Genomic DNA, 26,736 nt, shown 5'->3' on the forward strand with positions numbered 1-26,736 from the left:
CGCACCATTGGTCAAAGATATCGCGGTATCAGCACCTTCATCGAAGTATCTTTCACGGAGTCCATTAGCAAATGTATCAGCGTGACAGCGAGGGCACGTAATTCGCATCTTGTAAAGAGACGCTCCGCAAATCCAACGAGAGACGCGGGTGATTACCCGAAGGTGCAAAGAATTTACTACGAGACTGCCACCGACGGCTTTATACAGGTACACGAATACGTGCCTAGATGACACACGGACAAATAGAGGTACTCGCGTACAGATGAGGGTGTCGGAACGAAATACGAGGACAGAGGAGTCGATCCTGGGGAACGGCACATCAAAGGAAAACAGTCCTTGCCGATGAAATTGCTCGATGCCTGCCGGCATTACCGGCGGGAAGGACTCGGACGGCAAAGAGAATTTCATCGATTTGTTCGATCGACGATAAACCAGAGCCCGGTTCTCCATTAGTCGATCGAGCGATCGACCTCGATCTCTCAAGGCTTGATCCAATTTTCGTTGGACTCCTGCGATTGGATTAACGCCGGTTCCTGAGGGTTTGTCACCGGCGGTTGGACCCGGGTCCGGCAGAGAACGATCTCAAGGACCGGGATTTGTGTTAAGGGACAAAATCGAGGGCGAAGACCGAACATCTTGGTCAGCCACTGTGCCCATCGGATACTGTACTCATTAACCATCAGGGTGCACCTCGCGATGTCTACATCTCAGAGCCGAATAGTTCGGATTGCCTGCAAAGTATTCGCAGAATCGCATTCTGGGGAGGCTAGAGATGGAAAATGGGACATTTCGAGAGATGTGGCCGTTTCACTCGTGACGGGGTGACGGCCGTACGCGTCTCCTGGTGGAGGGTGTTTCCGTCGCGATTAGAGATGCCTACGGGGCGTGGTTTGCTTTTTTAAAAATTTAGAGGAAGATCCCCTAAGAGCCCGTCGCATCTCTGATCGATGTCGCGACGGGATTCAATGCCGAAGGCCACTTACTCTTATCAGGGTCGAGCACGGCCTTGCCGAGGGCTGCGAGTCATAAAGTAGGGTTACTTACACCCTGGCGACTGTCCTTTGCCCGAACCCTTGCCGGTCAGGGTCTTAAGGGTCGTGTAGAGGGGTGAGCGAGGACGTTGCGTACACGGGGTCTAATTTCTTTTTCGAGTACCTGGTATGATCTTGTCTCCTACTTGGATTAAAAAATTACGTTGCGAGAAAACCAGACTATGAAGGGTAGTTTCGAGGTAGAGGTGAGACCAAGAAATCGGTAATACATCGATGTCATAAATCCTAAATAAATGACTCCTCGGTAGTTAGGGTTTGCTAGCTATTACTCGAAGAAATGTTTAGTCAGCTATACGAGATGGCCATTAGTACGGCCTTTAATTAGCAAACTCTGCAACCCTTCGAGGCGTTGATACCGATCTTACCCCTAGGAGGGGGCGGCCATCATTTCGCCGAAACAGTCGAGTTGTTTGCCGAACATGGCCGCCTTTTCCCAACTACGAGCACCAAATGAGTCACGGTCTGTATGTTGAATTTCGCACGATAATGAATTTCCTGGACAATGCGAAATGAATTCAACGGAAATGGAAGGCCTTCTGGACGATATTTGGGGTTTTGCGTGTCATTTCGCGAGAACATTGCTAAAAGTATAAAGTGCTTTCTCGGAGATTAAATAGTATTCCAAGTTGTATTCCACGTTCTTTGTACAGTACTTACCTATCGATTAACGAAGATAATCGGTTTTCGAAGCAGTTATCTCATAACTGCCCTCGTACGTACACTAGGCGATGAATAAAAAAGGACAGTAAATAAAAAATGATTTTACACAACATCGACAATCCTTCCAAAGTGCTACGTACTCCGAGCATTCATACATAATATGTATATTGTATGTAACGTAAGTATGTGTATGGATGCGTTTACATATACATGTATATATGTATACGCATTTAATATATATTGATGTATGAGTATATACACTCGAGAATAGAGATCAACACATCGTGATAGTTGTTTGAAATTCTGTTCAAAACTCACCGACACATGGATTATGGTTCACCATGGAAAATATCTTGTCGCAGCGTCGCTTCATGTGATTGTTTGGACATATGCAACCAAACATCGGGGACAAACGCAATTGCGTCCAAGCGTCGTGACAAGCATCTCTGAAAAACGAATAATCATATACTTAAGTCATAATGCATATCAGGATATATTTTAACATTAGTCCGCGGTTTGGAAATAACATTTCCTACGATTTTTCAAATTAAATTGAATACAATGCAACTTGGTTTTCGGTACATTCGAATTCTTCCGTGATGATGTTGCAAATATGTTTGTAGAACAAGTGGTTGCGGTTCGGTTGAGTAACAAAGGAAACAATAGCGACTGGAAAATTGGCTCCATGTACTTGTACCGCAAGGTATGGGTTTATTATAGAAACTGATATTTAAATTAGGATGAAGACTGAGCTAAAGTGATTTTTTTCTACGGTGGAACGCGTTAAAGCATTTTTGTCATCTATTGATTTTCATGGTGTTCGCGATGAAAGGACCGGTGTCCAATTATAAGTTGATGTTAATCGAGGAAAATAGACGAATATCGTGATAGAAGGCCGCGCAATACCTATTATGACTAAGTAAACGGAACAAAATAATTCCCCCCTGGGCCTCGAATTGCCGACATTTGCCGAGCCATCGTGCATGTCCCATGTCCCAGAGTGGATCAAGATGATTCAATAAGCAGCGTTAGACAATTATGTTGCCTGACACGAGTCAATTATTTCGACGCGTTAGATATTTGACACAGTCGGAATGCCCAACGATGTCGGATTAGCATTTAATACAATGTCCCACGACGACGAGGTCGGCGGCGATCGATCGGCTATTTCCAAAACGTCTCGGGACAGGTCGCGGGTAAAAGACGCAAAAGATAATCAGCTCTAAAAGTTTGAACAGTTGGCAGCCTTCCGAGGATTTTAAAATTCCCTGGAAAATTGGCCGCAGATGCACGGCTCGAGATCCGAGGCCGTAACTTTCCCACGAGGAGAAATTTCCCAAAATTTCTGCCGGTCGACTTGCATCTTTCAGAAGTCCCCGCGAGGGGTCTTCGTCGACTTTTGTTCCTCAAGCGGAACTCTATTTTTATAACGTTATCTTCATGAAGACTATTTAGATTTCATGAGAGGACTTCGGGCACGAGCTTCTCCACTGGAGGATTCAGCCTGACAGGCAATTACAGATGCTGAACTTTTTGGAAATCTTATTTATTTAACATAAAATATTAATTCCGAAGCAACCCACGGTGGAGGATTTCTGGGAAATGTCAGTTTCAGCAGTAATAATTTTATTGGAATTTATTCTACGACTTCGCGGTAGTAATAACCGATAAAAATCGAAATTACTTTCCAGTGCCCCCTACATCCTACAGACCAAGAAACCCGATAACCCGTCTTCCTTTTTTAACTCCTTCACTTGCCTCATTCTCCTTCGTCTTTCTCCCTCGATAACCACCTTTCCATGTCGCCTCTTACGTTGGACGACGCCGAAATCTCGAGCAAATTGAATAAAATTTGATTTATGCCGCCAGTGTAATGAATATCCGCGTTCTCATGCCGGGGTTCGCCACCTCGGCGCTTTACTCTCAATTTTCTCCTTTTCCCTCGGTCCCCTTTCTCTTTCTCTTATTCCATCTATTTCCTCTCCAGTGAACCTCCTCGTGCCCTGAAATGCAACAAGCAATGACCGTCTCTCTCCAGGAAACACGCAGATTTAATCGTTTCACCCGACTCAGTAACCGGCCATATTGGTTTTCTCGACTCTCACCTCATAAATCCCTATAAAATCGTAGAAACTGTCTCCTAAAAGGCGTGACAAAATCCCACGCACGTAAATCCACGGAAAAGAGCGGGATAATGAAAAATGACCATAAATCTCCCCACGTCGATACTTCAGCCGCCTTTTTCCTAGATTTTCTGCAAAATGCCCCCGCACTCTCCTCGATTTCGTTACGTATTCCGAACATGAAATGCGAAAACGACGTAACCTAAAAAAATGACTCGAGCTTCCGGATCAGTGGCACCATCTGGTCTTCCACCTTGCCTTAACAGCAGAATTTATACCCCAGAAAAGATCCGAGTCGAACACTTTGACTAGGTCACGATTTCCTTGGACTCGGCTGGGGATATTCAAGGGTATACGATCCCTAGCTGGCAATTCCGCGCGGAAACGTCGGAATATCCTGTAAACGATTTTACGATGCATCCTCCGAGGAGTGCGGTTGATTCCCTTAGCGGTGCGATGCACTTCAGGGAATCAGGATGCACTGTCTTGGGGACGAGAACTGCGCTACCGGGAAATGAAAACGAATCCCTGGTAGATCTCCCGCGGAAGGAGCGCCTCGGAGATTGGAAAACGCGAAAACGCCTCCGAGCCGCGAAGGATGAAACTCTCGGACGAGTTAGGTTAGTTCAATTTAGGTTAGCTCAGATTAGGCCGAGTCTGCGGAACCGAGGCCGGAAAATGAATCGTAAAGCGAGAGCCAACCGCGAGGGATTGTCGGGGAAATAAATAGATCCTGTAATGCACGCGGGACTTAATTCCGCTCTGCTAGAGTGAATAACTTATGCCTACGATGCCAGGCTTTATTACCGGGGGAGTAAAACTCTTTCCTCGGGAAATAACGGATTGGGCATGATTTCCGGACGGAAATCGCTGATTCTAAAGAAAACTCTTCCTCCCTGCAATATTCATATACGAAGGAACAGAAATTAATTCCCATTGTAAATTAATTATTACCGTAAAAATTAATTTCAGTTCAATCCAGGGTGAATTTATACGAGCACTTTCGTCCTTCGGTGTCAACCATTCCATCCAAGAAGATCCCCCAGTCTTGATATCTATGCAGAACAGACTCAGGGTGTCTTTCTATACCGGTTCATTCGGTACGCATGCAGAGTAAATTCTCACCTCCCAATTACTCAGTGCGGCAATAATATGTCGCGCGATGTACATATGCCGGGCATCCATATGTTCACATGTTCGTCGCATATATTCCCGAGGATCCATAAATATATAATACATATCTCGCCCAGCAAGGGTGCTAAAGCGGGAATGGGCGAGCGCCTTATGAATTTTAATGAGAACGTATCGTCACGTGATAGGTGTAAGGGCCTCCTCGCGTCTGCGGAGTTCCAACCCTTTCACAATCTGTCAAACAACCCTTAACGGTATGCCCACGCAGGACAATCGTACTTTATGGATTTCCTCCATAACCCCAGGACTATTTCCTGCGCGAAGGACATCACTTCCGGGGGGGTGGATTCAGGTAAATCCCTCGAGGGCGGCGCATCGACTGATAGCCCGCGAAGTTATGGTTGATAATCGCATATACAGCCCCAGTTACAAGTAAGATATACACAGATGGGAATAACATGGACCGGCAGTAATCTCGCGGTAGGTACTTGCTCCTGAACTAACCGGAAATAAAGATTCCCGGGGCCCAGATAAGGGGCTCCGAATTCGCTACAAATACCGGGAAGATAAAAATAGAGATGCAAAAATTAAAGTGAAATGCCCCAGAACCCGGTACGAATTTAATCGCATGAAACCGACTATTTTTGTACACCTCGTTGTACCTACCAAAAATATGGGTCTTTGGGGAAATCATGGGAAACGTTGAGAAATTCAGGGAACCGACAAAGGCTGTTTTGCATTTACACGAATTTCGCCCGGGGTGTTAGCAAAACGTTTAAGGTCCCAATCCGCCGTGATAGATCCCGGAACGCGAAATCTGTAACCGGGTGATCTTCAATTGGCCGTTTTTAAGGGAGTCGAAAAGTTTAAGAGCTTTCGTTCGACTCATCGGACCAGGTGCTCCACCCCGAGAGCTTTTAAAATACCTAAGATGCACTTCAAGCCCCCAACTTAATCGCGTATTGAGAAAAACTGAGCGGTTTTTCGCCATGCTAATTGCATTCGAAAATGCGAGAGTTCCCGAAGGAAACCTTCCCCTTGCAGTCTTTCCGGCGAAGAAGCGAAACGAAACGATGTCGAGGTAAAGCGGTTCGGAGAGAAGGAACGGTCGATGGCGGGGTCGGGTAAAAATCTAAATCTATCAAGCCCTCTTCCTCCATTATCCTATATTTTTCGCCCTCCTCCTCGGAGATGCAGAAATGCAACGGAAGCAAGACGACGAGCCGGAGCGAGGGAGGGGAAAAGTTTTCGAGAGCTCGATCCCTAGCCAAGCCAACGTGAATAATTACTCGAGATCGCATTAAACGCTCGTGATAAATATATATCTCAGTGTCTCCTTCTCTCGGACCCTCGACCCCCTGCCCTCTCGCAGTCACATATAACCCACCCTCCAAGGCGCACTTACTTTAACGAACTTTAAAGAAGAGTCGCAGCTGCGCCGCCCCCCGCTGCGAACTTGCAACTGATATCAATTAACGAGATAGAGACCTGCAAACGTCGGGACTTGGGAACTCCTAGGAAATTCCCCAATCGGCTAGAGCCCTCGACTAGCCCGGGACCCCATAACGTGTCCTAAAACCGACTACAAGATTATTAATTAAATTATAGAAGCATCCATCTCCAATTTCAGAATCCGAGGTAATGGATCCCCAGGATCCATGACGTATATTCTGAAAAATCAGAATCCACGCGGTGGACTCTTTTATATATGGGCTCACGTGCCACGTGAATCCATGTTATGGGGTTTCGTCCAGATCTCGTGCCTTGGTCACCTATCGGGTCCTCGCTTTGACGCGAGCCCAGGGAGAGACAGAAGGCTGGCAGGCCTTGGAGGTTTATACTCGCGCAAAGACTAAGGGTTGCAGGTGGACGAGGCCCGTTCGCATCTACATATTGTATGCCGTCTGCTCAAGTTTACCGCACTGAATTACCCAGCCCGTACGTAGGCCGGCGTCACCCCCTGCGGGCGGCGGTGGAAGTGGCGGAGGTGGTGGAGGTGGCGGAGCTGGTGGAGGTGGCAGAGGTAGGAGGTGGTGTCCTAGGGGTATATATATACATACCCGGGGTAGGTATAGGCACCTTCAACCGCATTGCAGAATTACCCGAGCGGGTTTCTGCCCAGAGAGCACAAAACAAGCGCCCGTTTGCCGAGCTGAGTCAAATTTACGAGGTGCTTATACGCGAAATAGAAATAGGACCCGAAAAACCTGTAGGAGCGAAAATTTCGAGGACTCGCCCGGGGCCGGATGCAGAGGACGCAGGATGGAGGGATCTCGGAATGGGAACTTGAAGCCAAGGGGCGGAAATCGATGCTCCAAGTTTTGAGGGTGGTCAGGTACGGCTAGGACGCGGCAAAGTTCGAGGTCAGGAAGGCCCTGGAGGAATTTCAAAAAGATTAGGATCTCATAATGGATATTCATGGGACTCGTGTGCGGGAAAAAGAGGGTTTTCGGGCGGTGATGGAGCGTGGCCGAACTTAATGAAGATGCAAAGTGTTTGGAGCGTTTCGTAATGGGATTTCCTTCGAGTCGGTTTTCAATCCTGGCCCGACCTTGAGGTAATGGTAGCCGCCATTTTAAATACAGCAAAATTATTTAAAAAATATTAAAATGTTAAAAAAAAAATTGACAGGAGTATCTAGTAAATAATTCACGACCGTCCACTCCGGTATCGTGGATCCTGCAAACCTCTGGGACGTCGAGATTATTTAAGGCTCTTTTCCAATTGATTTTCTTCTATATTCGATATGTACATAATTTCGGGCGACGTATTTCGATTCGGTTTCTTTGAGTTTGATATCGGTTTATAATCGAATATCGGAGTCCTGCAAGAATAGGCCAGGGGCAGTATTTCCTATAGGAGAGGACCCGGGTAGGTGGAAGTACCGGAAATACCGGAAGTACCTCGAGTCTGGGATTAATTGAATTCGGATTGCGCGATTCTCCGTCTCAGGCCTCGAATACTGTATTGTCGGGGATACCCGCGCGGCCGAGATTGAGGAGGGTTTACAACGGGCGAATAGACGTAGGGCCGAACGGAAGGAGTAGATGGGATTGGTCGTAGCAGCCCATCAACGGCAGCGATGGATTCTAAGCTGCTCGTTAACAAGGTAACGCAAGTTAGGGCACCTTAAGCGAGGCCTTCCTGCAAGCCGAGCGAAATGTCACCCAGGAAGCGCGTTCGCCATTATCCCGTTTTCGCCTTCTCGAGGAAATTCCCGCACTCTCCCTCGAACTTCCTTATCAATGGCCAAATAAATGCGCGTATTGTCTTGCACGGACGTCCAAACGCCTCCGGTATACGTGCGAAACTGTAACGTTGCCCCAGATTCTCAACGACTTCCGGACAGAAGCGCCGATTATCGGAAATTATTTTAGAACGCTTCAATTGACCGCAGATAAAAAAACATAATTGAACAATTCAGAGCAATAGGCAACCCTCATCCTCGAATCGACTTCGAGGGGCGAAAGAGGTATGCCGGAAGTTCTACATTCTTCTCGATTCTTTTCCCAGGGTGAAGGAAATTCCCCCCAAAAGGAGAAACTTCTTACCCGGAAGTTCTTCGAGTTCGGCGGTACTAAATCGATCGCGAGCGTCCAACGGGACGAAAGAGGTTCATTTTTTATTTTTGGCGGTTATTTGAGACACGTCGATTCGAGCGAATAAGCGGAAACGAAGTCCGTGCCACCTTTGAGGTTTGTCCTCGTTTAATCGATTTAGATCAATTCCACCGTCACTTTGAAGTGACAACGCTTCTGTTCCGGTTCGATTCAGACGTCGCCGTTAATGCCGATGATATCACTGCTTGCATCGGAATCCACGGGAACACATTGGGACGGGATACAAACCAAATGGCTCATCCACCTATGCGGATACTTCGTGCTACATAGAGTATCAAACGGCACAGGGATAGGAACATGGCAGCCAGGAATGTGCCGAAGTTCATCAGAACTATTAAGTGGCCGCGCCTCGGTTCCTCGATCCAACCGAACAGGAGCCGAAGATACTTACGCCAGTTTCCTCCGATTCGGTTCAAGGATTAACTCGAGCCGATCATGGAGGATCTTAATTTTCACCCTCTAAACTGGCCAAATCGCGCGATTTTCCTCTTCGACTCGAAAAACGCTCGTTCCTTCCCATATTCACTAATTTAATTATTTCTTACACTCGTGATCATCATTACGCGGATACGCACAATGGCCTTTATCAAGGTGTTGGGTGGATATCTCGAAAGCTGCGGAGGAACTCCTCCTTTCTTCTAACCGTGCGAAGAAACGGGCTCGATTATCTTCGCCGGTCGACATCGGATTCCTCTCGGGATGACAACTCGGATAGCGAGACGCGTTCGTGATCTATCGATCCTTGGATCCCGTGCGGAGCGTAACCAATGCCATTAAACGTAGGTTATGCTATCGGAAGCCTGCAGTGCAGCTGGTGCAAGGGGCGCGTGTGGGTGCGCGCGCATTCGTGCGTTCCTCGCTGTCTGGTCGCTACATGGGAAACGCAGATAACTCGGAGTGACTGGTAATGCGAGTTTATGCTCTATGGTTAGGCTAACGACGGCCCAATAAGCGCCGACCTGACTGGGAGCTGCCCCGTAGCTGCGCCGCAGCTACCGGATGCGAAACCGCGTTAGCTACGCCGGGAAAGCTGCTCCGATTTAGACGCGCGTTCCTCCGGAATTCGGGGAGAATCTGTCTCTCCACGTATGTTAAGCTCCTGCCAGAGATCGCGCAATCACGTTTGCTCGACTTATCCGGAAACAGCGACGTCTGCGTCGATTCTCGACTCCGCAGAGCCGCACGATAGCGGAATCGATCCAACATTCGAATTAGATCAATTTTGGGAATTTGACAATCGACGCTGGACGACTGTATAAAGGATTTCGTTAACGAAATTGAGAGGTTCCCGTAGCGGTTTAAAAATCGTGTACCGTACAGGTTGCACCTAACCCAGTGCTCAATTAGACCCAGGAAGTGTCCACCGCGTGCGCCGTCGAGGCGGTCATAAGTTTCGACTCTATGACCCAGGCTGGGGGTTTTACTGCGCACTTTCAGGGACTGCTAGAGCTATCTTTTTTATGAAGGGCATCATATGGTCGCCGGACCTTCGGTCCCTTCTTTTAGATTGTCTTCCTTCGAGGTCCAAGCGGCGACCCTCGAGCTTTTTGACGGGACGTTTCAATTTCCGAAGCACTTGCTCCACCCGAGTCTATCGAACTTCGGCATATTTAATTTTAAGACGAGTACTGTAAGGATTTTTTTTTTTTTTTCGAAATTGGGCATTTCTTAGCGTCCACTCTTTTGACGAATACGTGGGTGGTCGCGATGAATGCGATGGGTCGTTAAATTATTTAAACCGAAATTATGCAGGGGCTCCACGGGTCCAATTTCTTCCGCTTTGCATCTCGTAAATAGAGCGGTGGCGGGTTAAGGGACGAACCGACGAGGATTCCGAGGGAATCGATCCACGCCGCGGAATTCGGTTCGAACAGGTCCTCCGTTAATTGCAAAGCTGCGATCCTACATCCGGATGTCCGGATATCCCATGGACGATTCCAGCTGCGGAGGATCACGGAACGGTTGTCACTTCCGGCCGGCCGAGCCCTGAGAATGGCTCGTGGATTCCGACGCGTCGTCCCGCATCCGGGATGCGGTGGTTATCCGCGAATTAACCACGCACCTCGGATCATCGATTACCATCGCACCCTGTAATCGAGTTGTCCGCCTTGAGACCAAATGGTTACAGGAAAAGCGAGTCTTTCGATCATTGACGTCCCCGACGAGAAAGTACGCACGAAATGAGAGTTTCTCAAGTAACGCTTCTGGCGACTGGATGACGAGTCAACGAGCAATTACCACTGCGTGGTAAAAATCACCAATAAAGTGAATCGCTTTCCCGTGAATTTAAATATTTAGGGAAATACCCCAGTTTTCCCTAAAAATTCCCTCATTCTTTCCGTTTCATCCGGATATAAATCCTGCTCCATTTTATTCGATCCCTATGACCGCTCGGCACCGTTTCGCCCCCCTTTTTAAGAAGACGCACTCGAGCAAGAAATCTACTTTAAAGTTCGTAATTTTCCATAAAACTTTAGCGCGTGTACCTTGGTCGAAGCAAAGAAAAGGCGAAGGAAGAGGCAGGGAAAACTGAAGAGGAATATTGCAGTGACAGCAGGAAGTTCCGGAGCTTTCAAAGTGATCTCACTCAATTAAGGTTCATCCCTGAGATACTTCACGCCGTGGAGAAGATACTGGAGCAACTGCTCCACTTCGCGTGTAACGTTTAACAGATATTGAACAGCTGTTCGATCAACGTTTACTGAGCCTTTAGAAGATTTCCAGGGGAACCGTCGAGTTTCGACATCGTCCTATCTATATAAACCCTTTAGGGTAGATAATGGCAGTTACGCATATCCGTAACCGCGAAGTGATACGGAAGTCCATAAAAACAGATTCCAAGTACCTCTTGCAGCTCTATGTGCACTCAAGTGCTAGCTGTAAAAAATCAGACTATTTATAACCCCGTTTCGAAAAAGTTACGGCACACCTGAGCCTCGGAAAGCTAGTACCCTCGCAAGTGAGCATATCAAATCCTATTCTTAGGAAGTGGTAGTCATTGTCATCGACGTCTTGCAAAAGCAAGGTCTTTGCCGATTTCCGGTCTCGGGACGACGTCCACCTGTCGGCGCCCTATTGGATCTCCCTGACGGATCGAATACGGAGTTTGGTTATCCTCGGGTCATGCAATTCCGTCACCTATGAAAGCTATCACTGTTGACGTTTGGGGGTGGAACAGGGTTGACACCTGCTCGTTTCTCCGCGTACTTGTATCCGCAAGCCGCAGGAAAGCTACTCGCATCTGTCCTCCTTTTACGGAAATAAACGCAGGACATTCACAATGACTATTTCACAGTTGTACTTTTTTTTTTTTACTACAGAGTGATACGGACAAATTTTTGCAACAATCGGTACCGAACTTTTCTCTTATCCGTATATTACCGGTACATTTTTCTCCGTGTACGCCATGTATTTCAGACCTACGAGCGAAAATAATGCAGTGGGTAGTAAAAATGTATTTCGAGCGGGGACATTACAGAATGTCCTAGCGATATATCGATCCCGCCGACTGGCTGAATCGCGATAAATATTTATTTATTGACTCGAACGGATAACGCTCTCGGTTAGCCGGTGCCATTGCTAGTGCGGAACCATTGTTGGCGGTGGACGTTAAAAAATGATATCCGCTCTCGCAGTGCCTCTACCGCATAGAAAATGTATACTCGAGCCTGTCAAAATCATTCTAAATGAAAGAGATATGCGGATGTACGCATCGAGCACGAACGTATGGCTGTTTCCTTCTGATAAAATCGTTTTTATTTATTTCTGGATGTCTCTCGGAGATCGGCAGAGAATTAATACAATTCATCTGTTTAATTTAAGTGACAGGTCCCTCTTTAATACGAAGGAATAATTTCCGCTCAAATACAAGCTCCACAGTTACGGATTTCCCTGGCGCTTGATATTTAGCCACAACATTAGCGAGTGAGGGAAATGTGGTGGATTTTCGAAAATTTCTCTAACGAGCTCCCCGTTCACGCGCGGACGCGTAGACGTATTTAATGTTGGAGTAACGTCGGGCTTTGTAAAATCACTAGAAATTAAGTACTTAATTGCCGTACAAAAACTACGTGACGTAATGAAATGCAATAAAAAATGTCAAAGTTACATACGGCCAATTATCCCGACGGTATCTACCGGTTTTTTCCCGCAATACTTGCTGATTTATATTTTTTTACCCCCGTTTTGCATCCACCGTCCCTCGACCTTAATTTGAGTACGTACGTTTTCCGAAAAAGATTTCGCATCTGAAACTAAAATCGTGGCTTCGCATTGCGTTACAGTATTTAACCAGGAAATTCTCGAGCAAAGGGCAGCGGTGAATTTTCGAAAATTTCTCTGACGAACTTCCGGCTCCCGCGAGAGCATGCAAACGCACGTGCGTGGGGATGCACACGCATCGGGATGCATTCACGCGCAATGACAGAGTCGTCCTGGAATTCCCGTCGAAATTGGATCGCGAGACTTCGCGCAAACGCGCAAATCCACGTACGTAAATGTACATACGCATATGTTCGTTTGCAGGGCCCTGGGTATTGCTGGTGGTTACGTGATAACGCGACATCGCCCGATAGGGCAAACGAGACGGTACCGACGAACGCAATGCTCGTTTCATCTACGATCTTGCCCTTTCTCGGTGCAGAGGCCGTGGGAATATTTGCAAAAGTCGCAGATGTCATCTCGAAAGCGAAAATGATCTTCGACGAATTTCCCGCCGCGACTCAATATTCAATATTATTTTTAATACGTTTAATTCGTCTTCAATTAGTAATTAATTCGTATAAATTTGGTCAGACCGTAGAGATAAGAACCGTGTCATTTTGCCATTAAATATGTAATATGTCTTCCTAATCTGACCGAGAGGGCATTTGTCACCATTAGCGAGGAGTCTCTTTCACCCTGTGCGAATACTCCTATAAATCTTCGAGTTTTCTTCCGATTGTTTCAAATGAAACGAAAGCGGAATGAGAGAAAACGTAAAGGCGAGGATTAAACTGGACGTAGAGATTTGCTACCGTCCTTAGAGAGTACCGGAAATCATTTATCGTTCGAAAATCGTTAATATCGCTGAAGAAAAATTAAAGACCTAGGATTATTTCTCGTTTCGTTGTTTTCACCCGCGAGGTTAATCGATTACAGCTAAGGGTGTATTTTTCGTAATTTCGAATACCTCAATTTGTTGGTGGGTACAAATGTCCAAATCGCTTCCTTCGCCGCCATGTTAGGAGTTTTCTCGCGACCTGGTGGAAGGGCGTATTTGTCATAATTAACGGTGAACCTTCTTCAACCCCTGGGAATCCACCTGCACGGCTTCGGGGATTAAAGGGGTTAGGCGTTTGCAAGGAATCGCACGAGGGTTCCCGGTTCCTCTCATTTGCGAAATTCCATGGGATTACTGGAATCGTAGCGAGTTTCTTTCGCCGTTAATTCTTTCCTTACAAATGGAAGAAAAGGGAGTTCCTTTATCCACTGGAGCGTCATCTCCAGAGAGCACGTAAACGCGATTCCATTCCCAAGCAACCCGATCAGCTGATCGTCACCTTTCCATGCTGATTCATTAAACGTTGAAAATGCGTTCGAATATAATTTGTTAAAATGCACAGACCACGGGGTTTTTACCACATTACGCCCTAGAAATATTTACCGGTGCTCCGTTAATTGAAATAATCGATTTTCAATGAAGGATTCTCTCCTGGATGTAGCGGAATAAATCACAGGTTGTTTAATCGACCGGTAATTACGCAAAATTGAGCACGTTTTACTATAGATCTGCCGAATGGGAAATCGGAGTCAGGAAGACAAGAGACTCGCAAAATAACGAATTTTTACCGTAATTGGGTAAATTGGATAGGGACCTACATCGTTAAAAATATCCCGCGCCCAAATCCGTGTTAACTGTTACTAATCACACGAGGGTGGCGAATTGGTATTTTATCGCCCCTACTAGCGGACGATAAAAATCGTTAAAGCGATGCTTTGATTTTAACGCCATTTCGCTATCACTGGACTGTACAATTTCACTCGATTCCGAGAATAGAGATGTTTTCAACAAAAGCTATAAAGAGGGTGCGGTTGAATTTTCAGTAAAGTAATTTTTAGTGTCACATCTTTTAACGGCTACACCGAGATATCGAGCGGTTTCCGATGATATATCGTTTTCAAACCGTGCGTTAAAAATCGAGGGAACCTTTCGGAAATGGCAGTAAATTATGTCAAATCAAGCATACTCGTGAATCCGCCGTATTCAAAATGGAGATCAGAAAGGGGAAAACCTCGCGGAATAACGAGGACCCTGGAGTACGGATACGCTCTTCGAGGAGATGGCTCGATACCGAGCACGCTATCTATGGATGGTGAATAAATCAAATTACAAGTGCATCTGACATAAGCGCAAATTGCGAGGTCCTCCACGAAATTGACTGGAAGGACTATCGATCGATCCGAATGGGAGATCCTCTCGTTCGAGGACTATTCGAGTCTCGAAAGGCTCCGAGGGCATTCGACGATGTCACTGGAAAATCGTCGGTGGAAAATTTAAACAACGGCAGGGTTCGATTGAAAGGATATAGGACGTATGAAATTGAATTTAAAATTATATCACGTTATACGTAAAAATAGTGACGTTAAAAATTATCGCGTTCGTAAGTTCCACAATTTCTAAATTAAACATTCAGAGGTATCACGATGCGAACGCATGATAAAAATCATCGCGTTGTGCCTTCTCATATTCTCCACGAGTGTCTAATTAGGATCAATAGATCAGATCGATGAAATAAATATAGCATACGATACGTACAAAAGGGATGCGATCTATCGACGAAGGCACAAAGAATTCAGCTCCACTTTATAGTTCCACTCAAAGCGTTCGCATCCATAAATGGATACGCATGTGAAAGGAGGTACATATAATTCAGGTGTAAAAGGAGCCATAACACAGTTTCTTTTCCACGTATTAATATTACTCCAGTTATTACTCATCGAGTATCCAGACATTCTCCACTAATGCGAAAGCTAGGTCGTCTCGTAAGAATGATATTCACCCCATTAGACTCTCTTACCTCCATTTATAAGCTCCCTTCGCTAAAGCGACATTATATTTCAAGTTCATTTTAAAACCTACCCAAATGCGAGAATTATGCCTCGAGTTGCATCCAAGAAATTTAAATAATGGCGTCGCTCGATATCGAGGCATTTAATGACTACTTAACGTTTAATCCGGTCGTTGAAATTAAAACGAACAAGACTGTAGCGATGGAAATTATTTCCGCAGGTAAATTCATTTCTACGTAGTTTTGATTGGAGGTTTCAACTCCGGGTCTTCGATTCGAAACCGAAGTAAGGATTTCCCTCGTGGGAAATATTCTGTTTATGCATTTCCACGGTTAGTAAGGTAAATCAAAGGTAATCGGGCAATGGAGTCTCGGCTCGCGATTTCCATTTGTCCGCGGCTGGGGGCTTGAAACTCGCAATATCCGCTTATTTAGTGCCGCAATTTTCGCATTAATTTACGAGGAATCTTTTTACCCATCACTCCGTATATACTGTCTGCATCGAGCAGACTCCATATCGCGAATGTTGACCGCATATCTTACCGAGCCTTGCCTATACGTTTCATTACGTTTATACGTATACCGAGCATAATGTATGTACATTTTCCCACCGACGCCCTTATAAACTATGCCCCTAAAAACTTTAATAAACATAAAACTTTCCATATGTTCCACTGCCTGCCCCGCGCATTCATCCACCTTTTTACCAAATAAACATTCCAAATTACTGTTTAAAACTACTATAATTCTGTCCGAGTTTTATACGCTTTTTATATACTCTAAGGCCAGTCTAAAAACGGAACTAACTTTCGCCTGAAAAAAAAATCGACTTCCAGTCCCCTGTCGTTTCCTTCCGTATACCGTAGTATTTGGTACCCTTTTTATAGCTTTAATCTAAAATATTGGAATATCGATTAAATTTCGTCATGATGTCAAGTGTTGAAAAGGTGCCCAAGTAAGTGTGGGGTACGCATTTATAGCGCCGTATGGAGATCCTAGAGTACTTGTACTTTTTTTTCTTCCCTGCACTTTTTGTATCCGAAAACAAACCCTTCCCCTTAAAGGATGATAAATCCATGTATCTATTTCCTCGTTCACCCGAAACCCGTCCTTTCGGTCTTTACTGCAGGTTCCTCGGTTCCCAACGTAAATCCACGTGGGTGAAGTTACGACGTTCCCGGTGCGGGTCGCGAGTAAATCCTTTCGAAGTTATGAAAATATGTTTTTATCGGGAGGCCGCATATCGTGACGCTACGGCCAGGTGGAAATTGCATAATGCAATATTCAGAGGAAACTCACGCCGGTGGAATTGCGTTTCCGTTACGTCACGGCCGCGTGTACGCATCTATACGCATCTATACGCGGCCGCGAGCAACGCCCTTGCAATTCTCGAAATTACCGTGGCAATTATTGTCGGGTTGCCATTGTCACCAAACCGAAATCCGACGATGTACCCAGAATTCGGTTCCTACGTTAATCGGGATTCTGAGCCATCCTCAGAAACCTTTTCCCATTTTCATCTTATTTTTCCTTTTCCTTTGGGTGGACCGTGGAGATGCCATCTTGCTCGAGTCTCGCTACTGCACGATGTTATCAATTTCAGGATTTTTCTACCTTTTTGGCTGCTCCACTTGGACCTCATGCTTCGTTAGCGCGGAACTGGGTCGTTTGCGTGATTAAAAAACATTCACGTTTATGAAATCCAATACTTTCAATACAATTTCACCGTTATGGAGAAATACATCGGTCCCGGTGTCAATGATAACGAAAGAGAAAGTGGATTTTATTTGGGTCGGAAAAGCGTCCATTTCGAGATAGTTTGGCTTTGACGTAGAAATTTTTCACGCATTTTGTTGAATCTTCTCTGGGAATTTATTTACGCGCTGTGACGATTAATAATCCGACTCTCAAATGCCTCGATAGTTTCGAGCGTGACCAAGTTTCGAAGGGCGGATTTCCGAATCCGTCGATATATTTCGAATATATCGCGAAACCGTCTCGAGTCACGTTTACAACTTTTGGAAAAAAAGATATCCTCCGCCGCGAGGTCCAGCGGGGAACTTCTTGTATGGCTCCCACGGGAGAATTCTCGGACAAATAGAGGCCGCAGGAGGAACACGGAGGGTTTGGTCGCAAGTACCTTAGATTAGGCTAGAATATGTTGGGTTAGGTCAGAAACTCTAGACGACTATGTAGCGTTCATAGGTGCATGCAGCTTCTTGCCTGCGAGCAATTAAGCCATGTATAAAGGGGCGAGAATGACGAAGAAGGGGCGAGGGAAAGAAACCCCAAGTAAAACGTAAGTTCCACAAATCCACAACTAAACCCATCACGCTAATCAAATTGAAAAAGAAAACATTACCAAATTCCCATATCACAATTTTGACCGATAACTTATCGGTACTCTAATTCGTGATTTTATTAACGAGGTTATGCTTTTTATTAGAAATTAAATTATTCGACAAATCGTTTAACGTTCTATTTCTGGTTATCGGGTGCCTTATTTTTTTTTTTTTTTCATGTCGAAAGGAAGCGCGAGGGGTGCAGCTCTCCTTCGAAGGAAAGAGGACAAAGAGAATGCGAGATAAAAACGAGGGGAAATTCTCCGAGGGAGATCGCGCGTTCTCGGGAGGGAGTCGGTCCACGGGGAATGGAAAATATAAAATAGTAAGAAGATGCAGTCACTGTTGCAAAACGTCAGCCGGATATCGAAGCGAGATTACTCCGGCGCGTAGATACGGACAAGATCGTATCGCCGTCCTTCCTTTCCCATTTCTCTCGTTTTCGATCTCTGGACATCCCGGTGCCAACGGCAAACCCCTTCAAACCCCTTCCAACTTGTTCGATACGGTCGCACGAAGCACGTCCTTCGCGCGACCGTCGTCGCCAGGACAAGCGGATGCTTTCGGAAATCGGATTCGTTCCGAGATGCAACCGATGAGACGAGCTTATGATGACACGAGTAAACGTATCGCGTACGACATCCAATGTGCAAGGTGCCTCTTGAAAGCATTTACCGATTCTCGAGCTACATATTAATAAGCTCAACGATCTACGGCAGATATATAATAATAAGAAAAATAAATAAAAATCGCCCAGCGCTCGCTCTCATCTCGTCCCGGGGATCTTTGAAGTCAGGGAGTTCTCGTCCAGGTTCCGATTTATTTACACCGAAAGCCAACCGGGGAAACAAGATGGCGGAGGCCGCGCAGGTGGAGGACCGCGGCACGCGTCCTTCGGGAGCAAGGAGAGAAAAAAGGGACGCGACAGAGGGTCGCGGAAGTCGAACCACCGCGAACCGTTCACCCCAGGTTCCTGGTAGGTGGCCATTTCGCGTTTGCGCGAGCATTTCCTCCGCTTTGTGTCCGAGGTACTCTTCGGCGATGAACGCCTTGCGTTTGCTCCCGACACACAGTCACGCGAGTGGCGCATCCCCCTGCCGTTTCGAAATAAGTGCATCCCCTGCATTATAGATCGGAGGGAGGAGCCCTGGGAACGAGGCGACTTTTCTTCGCCTGCCGAGCCTCTCTCGGCGAAAAATTCTCCGTCGTTAAAGCGCCGCCCGGCAACAATGGCGCCGTGTTGGGTCCGAGCCTCGAGAATCCGCATTATTCCACGTACGATACCTCCCGGTACGCTCCCATTGAAGGCATTCCCCCTTCAGCGTGGATAGTCAGAGTCCCTCTAAATTGGGACTGACGCTGGGGCATGAATATTTGTGATTTTCATTTTTTTTTCATTTTCTTCGTGCACCGAGTGGCGCGCCGCGCTCTCTGCGGCGCTCGACGCGCCCAGTGCGACAGCCCCGTTAGGGACTTCTTGATTACGAGGACCGGCCTTTTGGTGGTTTACGCATCGCCGTCGGATTTTGTCGGCCCGTTTATCGGAATAGCTCGTGTCTTATCCCGCGTAACGACCCGGCAAGTCCGGGGAAGAGCGTGACTCAGTTAGCGAGGCAATTTTCAGCGGCTCGTAAAATGACCGCTAGAGGTGCCATCAAGTTGCGGACACAAAGGGTATCAGCGGCCGTTATGGCGCGTCTCGCGTATCAGGAATGCAAAAACTGAACGAGTTTTTCTCGGGCTTTCCTCCCAATTGTAGAACGCGGCTTGATTTCCTTCGTTATTCTCGCCCGCGATTTCGAGACAATCGTGGCTAAACGAGTACTTCTTAAACATTTACCGCGATTTCCGTGGCATCCGGGAAAATTCGAAAAGCCCCATCAGCCCGAAATTGGCTCGGCCTGAAACGTAACGTGGATCTCACGGGACAATTTCCGCAATTCCGTAGAAACCGTTAAGGATGCTCGGCTTTAACTTACAACTCCTTCATACTTCAGCGAGTTCCCCAGCGTGGAGACGCACGTGCGCGTTGCCTCGTTTACGGGCCATCGATCTTTTACGCCCTCGTTAATAATAGCGACAACAATAATAACGGACCTGCCAGCGTGATTAAAAGTTAGCCATCTTCCCGCTCGATTTAGCCGTGAATGAAGCCGGGAAATGGATATCGCGATTTTTCTTCCCATTTCTCTGTCCCCGTACGAGAAATCCGCACAAAATTCCGGGTTCCTCCGTTTCCGAGTACTTTCGAAAGGCAAATTCAACCGATTCCACCCTTATGGGGCATGCTCGATGCACCTTGCATCCGAGTGATCCGTTTTTCCTCTCGAGACGTCTCATCGATGGCTGATCGGTCAATCGGAGGACGCTTCTCGCCGCAGGACGTGAGTTTCGGGCGGTAATCAACAAAGGTCCTATCGAGGACAAAGGCTTAATTAGATCCGGTCCAACTGTGGGAACAGGGCTCGAATATTGCTCGCGTTCTCTGCACGTACAAGTGCATACGGGTGTACTTGCGGTACTACCTGCAGTACCGGCGAGTTGAGCGAGTTCGTCGAGCCACGGTTGCGTGTGCGCGTCGCCATTGGCTCCCACGGGCCATTTCGTGACGAGGACCGAAACCTTACCGAAATTCCCGGCGAATCTAATCCCATCAGCGATTCGCTGCCAATTCTAACCTCTTTGTCGGGCTCACGAGGCACTCGAACCGTGTCCGTCGCCCATTGATGTTTCCTGCATGGAGAACGCGCCTCGATGGCGCCGCGCGGCCATTTTGGATTCACAGGACGAGGAACGCGCTTACTCATTAAATTGCCCGGAACGACGCTCAGCTCGGTTCAAACTACCCGAATTACGGTTCCATATCCATCCATCGTTTGTTTCGTACAAAGTATATATTCATTCATTTTCGACAACACTCTCGTAGTCCCGGGAAGAGTACCGATATACGTCAGCGCGAGGCTGGCTGCATACGTTCGGTTATCGTTGAAATTATTCTTTTTGATTAATATCGACCCGATTATCGGCCACAAAGGCGAGCTAAATGGATTCGCGTTAATACCGACCGTGCTCGTAAATCTTCCGGAGATAAGGAAGAAGCACGGTTCGATTCTCGACTCACTCGCACTATTGTATTCTTTAGGGATGCACTAAATCTCTCCGGGCATGGCCAAGTCCTGGATTCGACGCCGGTCCAGGAGGCCGAGAAAAGGCGAAAATAGGTAAAGCTCGCTCGCGCCTATAAATCAGGAGGCTCTCAAAATATTTGCCGGGTGTCCCAAAATCAAGGGAGTCCGAAGGAAAGGGCAGGAAGAGGGAACAGCCCGGAATTTGATCAGCATGGTGGGGCAAGAGGGGATTTACGATCGTCCCTACATGCCCCGAGTGTCCATAAATGGAGAGTATACATTCTGGGGTATGTCGGTGGGGGGTTAACTGACAGTTACGGGGTTGAGGCTTCACGTGCGTATAATGATATACCCACGCATACAGGGTGTACAGGTATCCCTGTATAAATACGGCGCCGGGAAGGTCCGATCAATCGAAAGATCGAAATGTTGAAAGCTCGGCATTGTTCGAAATCTGCGGTGCGTTGCGTTCGTACATTGCAATCATCTACCTGGCGAGCTCACCTCCGGCCATTACGATATTAACAACTACTCGGTATTAGGTTAGAACAGGTCGTGTCTGGTTAGACGCCAGAGATGGAACCCTCCACCCCTGTGACGCGTATCGAAATCAAATATCTGCAACCACTGATCGATCTCGATCGATCCGAAAATCCGCGCGCTGCGCTATCACCGTAACTCTTGGTTCGAGTAACCGTAACCGGAGATAGAGTTTGGACAATCGATCCGTCATGCACCTATATTGCCAAAGCCGTTAAATGCGGGGTTTCGGCCACGACGGAATTATATGAACTTTCGCCGACTCGATATCACGGGACGACGGATAAACATTGAATATTTTAATTTTTATCCCGGTCACTCGGAAGCGAAACGATGGATCGAACGTTGCTCGAGTTCTAGCGCTCGACGTCGAATTTGTAATTACTTGTAATGTACATTTTTCATCCCCACCGGCGGGTCAGTTTTCCAACCAAGTCGCGTCAATCGCGTTCGTCGTTGCTCGGATTCGAATTTTAAACAGCAGGGAGTTCATGCTAAGCGAATTGAATTGCTCGGCAACAGTGCTGCCAATTTACCTGCCCCTTCCGCGAGGACGCTTGTGCTGTTTTGCGAGGACAAATGAAATTCTGCCGTGGTTGGAATTCTGCGCTTCTCGACCCGCCCCAACGCCTATAGCACCGTTGAACCTCTGCCATTAAAATTGTGGTCGATTCGCCCCCAAAAAAAATTCACACGTGGATTTACGTCTCTTTCCCTTTCCAAATTACCCTTCCAAAATACCCTTAAAGAGGGCTGGAGAAACATTCGAGGGGGCAGAAAAAATTTCCTTTGATTCGAAAAGGTTTATTGCTCCACCCGTGCACAGATGCAGGTCGGTCAGAGTGCAGTACCCTGCAATGCAGCAGCCACGGCGCAGAGTGCACTCCGGAGGCGTAAGGTAGGCGCGCCGCCAACACCAGGAAGAGAAATATGATTGGAACCGGAAGATCGGCTAGGACGTGGATGAGGAAGAGTAAGAGAAGGTTCCGGCGTCGAGGCGACGCTCTACGAGCCGTAATACACTTTATGCCGTATTGCACTTCGGTGCGGCAAGAACGAGGATAGATTGCTTCGAAGGGGTGGAACGAAGAGGGACACCAATGGGGACGAAGACGAGGTGGACGAAGGAAGACGACAATGTGGTTTACACGAAGAACGGCGACATAGCGCTGCCAGGCTTTTCGGTTCTATAGGTTTACGACGTTTAAGGACGATTCTAACCCCCCTGCCAGGGCTTTGGATCCTGGATCGAGGCGACCAGGAATCCCCCTAAACGGATTTGGATCGCGGATCTTTTTCACGATCGTATCGCCTCAGGGGATCGTCGTACCGGCTGATGAGATTGAATTAACAGGTCCCACCTTGGCAGGCTATCGCTGGATATGCCGGGTTCCTCCTACGACTTTTTTGCATCTTTTAAATCCCTACCCGAAAAATAAATCAGCTCTGTACTTGAATTTCTTATTTAAATGCCGTACCGTCAATTATCTAGCTTGTAGCTTACTCGTTAAATGTCCATTTTTCCTGAAAATAAGTATATATCTATACGGGACGCGGCATCCACGTGATTGCCAATTACAGCGAGACCATCGGTGGATCGATAAATAAGAATCGATAAATTTTCACCGACTTCCCCAGGTCTCTTGGAGAACGCGTCTTTGAACGTTTACACGCGCGACAGGGTGTACTCGCAGGAAGAGTCTCTTTCGCGAAATACAAGGTAAGCGTTCCAAGTGAGGACGATCGGACCAATTCAAGGAGGTATAACGAGGGGGCGGTGATAATAAGGGGGACAGGTAAAAGGCGTCGTTAAACGACGTCCTCGGTAGCGAAGGCGTCGCGGCGGCGGTGGCGGCGGCGTCCTCGAGGTATAAATCTTGGGGAAAAACACGCGTCGGAAAATTGCTACGGGCCGACGTCGCTCTGGAAAATATGTCACGGGTTCCCCTACCACCCCTTTTCCCACGGACGCTAACTACCCCCTCGCCCTCCTGCTCACTCCACCCAGAAGGCGACCTCTTCTCTGGTAGCTACCGCCCACTTTCGGTAACTACGGAATTCCTCGAGAAGGCTCAACCTCTCCTCCTAAGCTGCTACCGCGAAGATGATGTCGCTGCATCTGGTTCCTCGACTTTTGGCCAACTCCACCCCCCGGAAATTAATATCGCATCGCCGACGTCGTTTCGACCGCTCTGATGCACCGCCAAAGATGACGTTAAAATATAACAATTAATGATTATTTCTAAAAATCATCAATACGTATAATAGATATCGTGTAGCGCAGGCACCTTTTTTTTCGCACGTTGCAACATTTCTACCAACAACTGTTCCCTTGATAATTATGGCAAATAATTATTTTAAGATATATCCCAGTCATCCGTCTGCGACCCCGACGAGGGGAATGCCGTTCCAGCTCGTTACGCGGATGTCACTGACAAATGACGGGAATTTCGAGCGACATTACGTCAAGTACTCAGGGCTTGGAATTTAAAAGAAGCGAGTCCTTGCGTTTGACAAAATCGATAGGTTCCCTCGCCTTCGAGGGCCACTTGGCTCCGAGTTCCGTCAGGGTGGTGTGAATTAAGGTTCGTTAATAGACATTGTGTAGGTAGTTGCGTGAAACGTGAAATTAAGCCAACCTTTAACTTGTCCTCGTTATTACCGTCATTGTTGTCATCCGTCAAATTAACTTAACCGAAAGTCCGATGGGCATATCCTGGGCAGCGCGAAGCCGCCATTGCGCGAGTAATTGCGTGTTTATGTGCCAGGCTTAATTACACCTCTGCTTGTCCGCCGACGTGAAATTCGGAGCCGCGGAAAACGCACCATGGCCGCCAGTCGGTTAATGGAAAGGCTACCAACTTCACGTGCAACAAAGTGCCCAGCCACTTCGGCTTTGAGCTCGAACTTCGACGCGCTTTCCGCCGAGCGAACGGCTTAAGCAAGCCGCTCAATTTCGAGGCAGTAATTGACTAGCGACTTTACCAAAATGATCCCAGCTCAAATTGTATCGAGGGAACTTTTTCCGAACAGCCGATTAATCCGATCGAGGATCGACCAGTCGATTGCCCCGAATTATTCAAAGCCAAGAGAGAGCACGTTACAGGGTGGACGATTACGGGAATATCAGCAGAGGAGGGTAATGTAATTTCGATAAATTTCTGATCGTCCTATTCGATAGTGAAGAAAACTTCCCAACTGCTGATAGTAAAAGAGTTTCCGAGAGTTTTAATGGACCGATCACGCGTTAATAAATGAGATCAATTTTACCGGTCCCTAATGAAGATCGACGCGGAGTCGCTTGCAAAAGCCAACTCGCGTTAAGCCAATTTACAAGGGCAGGCAAGTGCTCTTGATCCACCACTTTTGGTAGCAACCGAAGATAAAATTGTTTCACCATTATCCCAGGGTAAATCCTCAAATCGACGTCACAATACCACGAGTACTCCTTTCTCTTCCATTTGAATTTCATTTAAATTTCCCTCGAATGTCGCGGTTCCTTCTCGTCCACCATTCGACCCGAGTGTTTCAATTCGTCAGGATGATCACCGTTTACGGGTAAAGTTTAATATCTGAAAAGGAATGAAATGAAAGAAAAAATCACGGCGGGTGGGAGGAAGATAATGATAGGGAGGGGGAGATAGCAGGGGGCACGGGGAGAAAGAGAGAGACGACCTTTTTGATAGGCGAAGGGGGAAGGAGAGGGTCCGAATCGGAACGTCGAGCAATTAATTCGCGGCGCCGGAGATTTTTCCCGAGCGTTAGCTGGTGCTTTTCAACGAGCTTTAAAGCGCTTGGCCCAATTTCCGGTGAATGGCGGATCCACGTGAAAGCGACCGACCCGGTCTGCTGGTTGGTGGTTTGGGTTTCTTTTGCCAAAGACCGTGTCATCGTTGTCGCCGGCGTCACAGGCCTCTCGCGGTGTCTTCGATTCGGATGAAAAGCCGGCCGAGGGAAACCGAACCAAAGGCAAAACCACCGGAAAATTGAAAAAGCTCCGGCAAGTGTGAAGGCCGCGAGAGGCGCAAACGAGAGAACGTATGCCGCGATGTTTCGAGCCGAGCAATTATTTTCCCGACTAATTTCCCTGGAAAGTGCGCACCAAAATGGAGCCTCGGCCACGCGAGCGATTTCCCCCTGAGTGGGTAACGTCATTTTCGCATTTCTCAAACATCGGCCATCTCTAATTCATCCATTTGTTTTATCTTAATTTAACGGTGAACGTACGTTCCAAAAGATTCGTATCATCGACTGATAGGCAGATAGGACAAATAACTGGTTGTGTCGGCTCGTTTGGCCGAGTAAAGTCATCCTACTCCCTCACCCCGAATAGGGTGAATATGTATGTCTGGAAGTGATTATACCGCGCGAAATGCACGAAACTTATGTAAATTAACAATAATTATACGCCCAACTGGCGGAACTCGCGCTCGAGTTCGGAGGAAGAATTGAATTTTATGCAACCACTTGACAACTGCAGCTGGCGGTTATCGGGCCATTCTTGCGGTGGTTAAATTTCAAAAGGCAGAGCGAACCGGCCTCGCAATTGTCCGAAGTGGGAACGGCAAAAATCGATCGGGGAAACGCACGAAAAAAAGACGGCGATTTCTTTTTTTCGCGCCCAGGTGGTCGTTGCGCACGAGGATCAATCGAGGTAATGGAACGGTATATATCGAAGGATCCGGTGAGCAGCGGTTTGCTTAAGAAATTCAGCAGTATCGATCTGTAGCGCGTTTAAGGTTACGGCATCGAGGTTAAAGGACCACTTTAAGGCCACTTTGAGACAGCTTTAAAGGACCCAAGTGAGAAAAATCAAGTTATCGATCGTTACAATTCTAACCCGCTGCTTGCTGGAAGACGATTCTCGAATTCGTACGATCAACTTTCTTAGGCGAAATTAAAAGTTTCTATAAGACTTTAAAATGTTGATCAATGACGCGAGTTCCGTGTAAAATTTTTTTACGCGAGTCTATTCGTATGCGAGAGAAATCCGGATGAACTCGAAAATACGAGCCAAGATCCTTATTTTCAAGTCCGCAGGAGGAAGAACCGAGGAGGTGGGATAATGGGAAGGCCAATTATATGTAAAAT

At 47.1% G+C, this 26,736-nt stretch overlaps 1 protein-coding gene across 1 annotated transcript in view; it reads right to left on the minus strand.

Annotated features, from left to right (window-relative positions):
* LOC105697902 overlaps nt 1-26,736 on the minus strand; it is a 168,704-nt gene that overhangs the window by 35,697 nt on the left and 106,271 nt on the right. Inside the window, exon 5 of the mRNA XM_012421634.1 lies at nt 2,031-2,158. Coding sequence (XP_012277057.1) covers nt 2,031-2,158 — 128 coding nt within the window. The remainder of the gene's footprint in view (nt 1-2,030; nt 2,159-26,736) is intronic.

The sequence above is a fragment of the Orussus abietinus genome, unplaced genomic scaffold, assembly GCF_000612105.2.
Source record: "Orussus abietinus isolate OABI.00-Male unplaced genomic scaffold, Oabi_2.0 scaffold1, whole genome shotgun sequence".
NCBI lineage: Eukaryota > Metazoa > Arthropoda > Insecta > Hymenoptera > Orussidae > Orussus > Orussus abietinus.